Here is a 3,650-nt window from a genome sequence, read left to right as displayed (position 1 = left end):
TTTGAGAAACGTGAGAACGTGGAGTAGTAGTTATCATCGGTAGTTCTCTCCATCTCCTCTTCTCTATATACTTCTCTTCAGTACAGAGATTTATAAGTGCAGAAAAATAAGAAAGGAAGAACACAGTGAACTTTAGGCATTTAGTTTGTGAACAAAAACTCTGTTTCCTGGAGATTCAAAATACGATTTGGGGCAATTCTTTTGGTGGTGAGTTCAACGGTTTCCGCTGCATCAATAAGGTATACAATTCGTTGTTCTCTCCCCTCGATTTAAACTAACAATGGTATCAGAGCCACCGTTGTTTCTCTGCTAAAGTACTGTTTGCAGCAACATATGTGAAAGATGATATGCTTATATCCTTCCTCTATAAACTTTAATGGATTTGCTGCCCAGTAATAATGTTTTGTAGTTTATTGATGTTTTATTTGACCGAGTGATATTTTTTTTAGTTTCAAACACTACTGCTTCAAAGTGTTTGCAAATTTCAATATTAGAGGCTTCTGTCTTTGATGATTGGTCGTAATTCAACAAAATAAAGATAAAATTAGAAGGGAAAAGGATGAGTAACGTTGCCGCTGGGTTTCCTGAAGATGTTGCGGCAACTTGTATGTTTTAAAGGTTAATTGAAGTCCTTTCTTCTATTGATTTGTGATTGGCTGGATTAACCATATAATGCCTACAATGTTGATACTATTAAGAGGTATTAGTAGTCGTACACGCGCGATGCGCGGTCAATATTAAAAAAGTATTTGTCACTTTGTTAATTTTTCGATGTTATATTTGGAATTATCACAATTATTTCATATCCTATTCTATATAAATAGAATAGATATTGTCTAAATTTTAATAAATAAAATCTCTATTAAATTAAAGGACTTATATAGTCATCAAATAATTTTTTTGTTATGTATTTTTATTTATTATATTATTCAATATTTAGTATAATTATATTGTTAATAGAAATTATGACACTTGTCATTATAACATTTCTTTTCCTCTCCTATTATATATATACATATATATATAGATTTCTTTGACTCTTCTATTATATATATTATATATTATATATTATACATATATTATATTATATTATATTATATATTATATATATAAATAGATTTTTTGTTTTTTTATTTTAAAATAATTTTAAAACTCCAATTTGAAACTACTCCCCAATTTGAATTAGTAAATCATTATTTTATTTAGTTTTGGTTTTATTTTAAAATTATTTTAAAACTCCAACTTGAAACTATTTCCCGATTTGAATGGGTAGTTTTTCTTCTCTTTTATCGTTTTTTTATTGGTAATTTTTTTCTTGCTTTTTATTTTAAAATAGTTTAAAAACTCAAACTTGAAACTACTCCCACCCAATTTGAATGGGTAGTTATTTTATATATATTTATTTTTCATTGTTTTTATATCATATTTAATTATATGATATCTATATTTATTAATTCAAATAAAGTACTCAATTACTATATATATATATGTTATTTTTTTATTTTATTTTTTTATTTTCGTTTTTTATATGTATATTATATATAAATAGATTTTTCGTTTTTTTATTTCAAAATAATCTTAAAACTCCAATTTGAAACTACTCCCAATTTGAATTGGTAATTCATTATTTTTTTTAATTTCGTTATTTATTTTAAAACTCCAACTTGAAAATACTTCCCGATTTGAATGGGTAGTTTTTCTTCTCTTTTTTCGTTTTTTTATTGGTAATTTTTTTTTTGCTTTTTATTATAAAATAATTTAAAAACTCAAACTTGAAACTACTCCCACCCAATTTGAATGGGTAGTTATTTTTTATATATTTATTTTNCTCTATATATTTCTCTTCAGTACAGAGATTCTAGAGGTGCAAAAATTAAAAAGGAAGAACACAGTGAACTTTAGGCATTTAGTTTGTGAACAAAAACTCTGTTTCCTGGAGATTCAGAATACAATTTGGGGCAATTCTTTTGGTGTTGAGTTCAACGGTTTCCGCTGCATCAATAAGGTACACAATTCGTTGTTCTCTCCCCTCGGTTTAGTCTAACAATGGTATCAGAGCGTATGATTTATTTGATTCCTAGGCTGTGACCGAAAAGATTGGATGAATAAATTTACATAGAACAAGTGTTGCGGTGATAGGTGATCAAATTTTTTGAGAAAATGATGGCACTTACGGTCCTAATTATGAGATTCGTTTTGCGGTGATATTTGTTTATGATATTCTGAGTATTGTTTATTCTCTGAAACACCCAATTTTTTTTTTTTTAAAATAGACGTGTGCTTTGGTGGTGTTACCAACTGTGACTGGAGAGGTTAGTATTGTCGTACTTCTTACTTTTTTTTTTCTGCACTTGCTTATACCGTAAGTAATAATCTGATAAAAAGATCCCGAGTTTCATGCAACTTTTCATTAGAATTTCGAATCAGTGGCTATTGAAGCCTCGCTCCCTATAAAGCCTTGAAAGTTGTATATTGCACACTTCTACTTGATCACTTAATAACAATGGTGTTTGTTAATTTGGTTTCAATTTGAATTAAACAAATAGTACATAAAGCTTGAATTTTTTTTATTTTTTGTCTTCTGAATGCTAAGAAAATGATCTATAAGAAATATCAGTATGGATGTTTCGTTTAAAGGCAATAACCCTCAAATATTGTATAAAATGGTACTGGCTCTTCCTTTTTTTTTAAAAAAAAAAAAATCAATGATGTTTCTCTTTTGAGTTCCAGTGATTAAGCTATATATATAATTGAAGTTGATTAGCTTAAACAATGGAACGCCCTATATTCTGAGAAAGACATTGTCTGTTTCAGTAAATGGAAAATTAGTGTAGTCATAATCCTTCGATAGATATCCTTCTACAAGTAATTGTGATATATGTTGTCACATTGAGTGGTTGTAGCCATTCTTATTATTTCCTTGGTCCTATTTCAGATATGGCTGAACAGGGACAAGTTCGAATCACTCCAAGTGGGAGTTCTCGAAGACAAGGAAGGGGACAATGTAGAAGGGTACGTCGTCGCAGGACTTATTTCTATAATGATTCAGACTTGGAGCCTGAAGTCATCAGGAATATTCCAAGGGCGAGACAAAATGAGTTAAGGGATCGAAGGGCTGAACGAAGGGAAAGAGAAAAGAAATTTAGGGAGTTTAAGGAATTTAAGATGGGCCCTGATGTTTCCGTTCCTGAACATGTACACCTTTTTAAGATAAAAAGAGTTGAATTGGCTAATTACGTAGAAATTACTGATTGGGAAGCATTACCTATTTTAGCGGACTCTCTTCGAGAGCCTTGGGGTGAAATTTTAACTGAGATTTATCATGATGTTTGGCCTAGTGCACCTTTTAACGTATATGAGCAACAGTTAGTGTTCGATTGGTATATGGATGTCCTAGCAAATATGTAAATTGTTATTATGTATTTTATTTTAATGAAATTTATATGATATTTTTTTTGTCTCACTAGTTACATACATTGTTTATTATATCCTTTTGTAATGGATTGAGACTTAAAATATGTACACACTAAGAAGTGATCTTAATATTAATTAAAAATATTTAGATATAGATGATGAATGGAAACGTAGTGACCGTTCGATTCTATACTAAATGTAGAATTAATATTATAAATAATTTTTCTTGAGTGTGT

The 3,650-nt window shown here is 29.1% G+C and overlaps 1 protein-coding gene across 1 annotated transcript; it reads left to right on the top strand.

Moving 5' to 3' along the window:
* The first annotated feature begins 554 nt into the window (after positions 1 to 554).
* On the top strand, positions 555 to 3,408 carry LOC109214591. The gene is made up of 2 exons (XM_019378530.1): positions 555 to 700; positions 2,936 to 3,408. The coding sequence occupies exons 1-2, from the start codon at positions 673 to 675 to the stop codon at positions 3,406 to 3,408; spliced, it is 501 nt and encodes a 166-aa protein (XP_019234075.1). The 5' UTR covers positions 555 to 672.
* The last annotated feature ends 242 nt before the right edge of the window (positions 3,409 to 3,650 follow it).

The sequence above is a fragment of the Nicotiana attenuata genome, unplaced genomic scaffold, assembly GCF_001879085.1.
Source record: "Nicotiana attenuata strain UT unplaced genomic scaffold, NIATTr2, whole genome shotgun sequence".
Classification (NCBI taxonomy): domain Eukaryota; kingdom Viridiplantae; phylum Streptophyta; class Magnoliopsida; order Solanales; family Solanaceae; genus Nicotiana; species Nicotiana attenuata.
This window is presented reverse-complemented; position numbering and strand designations above follow the sequence as displayed.

What these genes read in the sequence shown, in the direction of transcription:
- LOC109214591 (XM_019378530.1), top strand. Translation starts at nt 673, where the DNA reads ATGCCTACAATGTTGATACTATTAAGAG. An exon ending in AATGTTGATACTATTAAGAG is followed by an intron (nt 701 to 2,935) that starts GTATTAGTAGTC and finishes GTCCTATTTCAG; the next exon opens with ATATGGCTGAACAGGGACAA.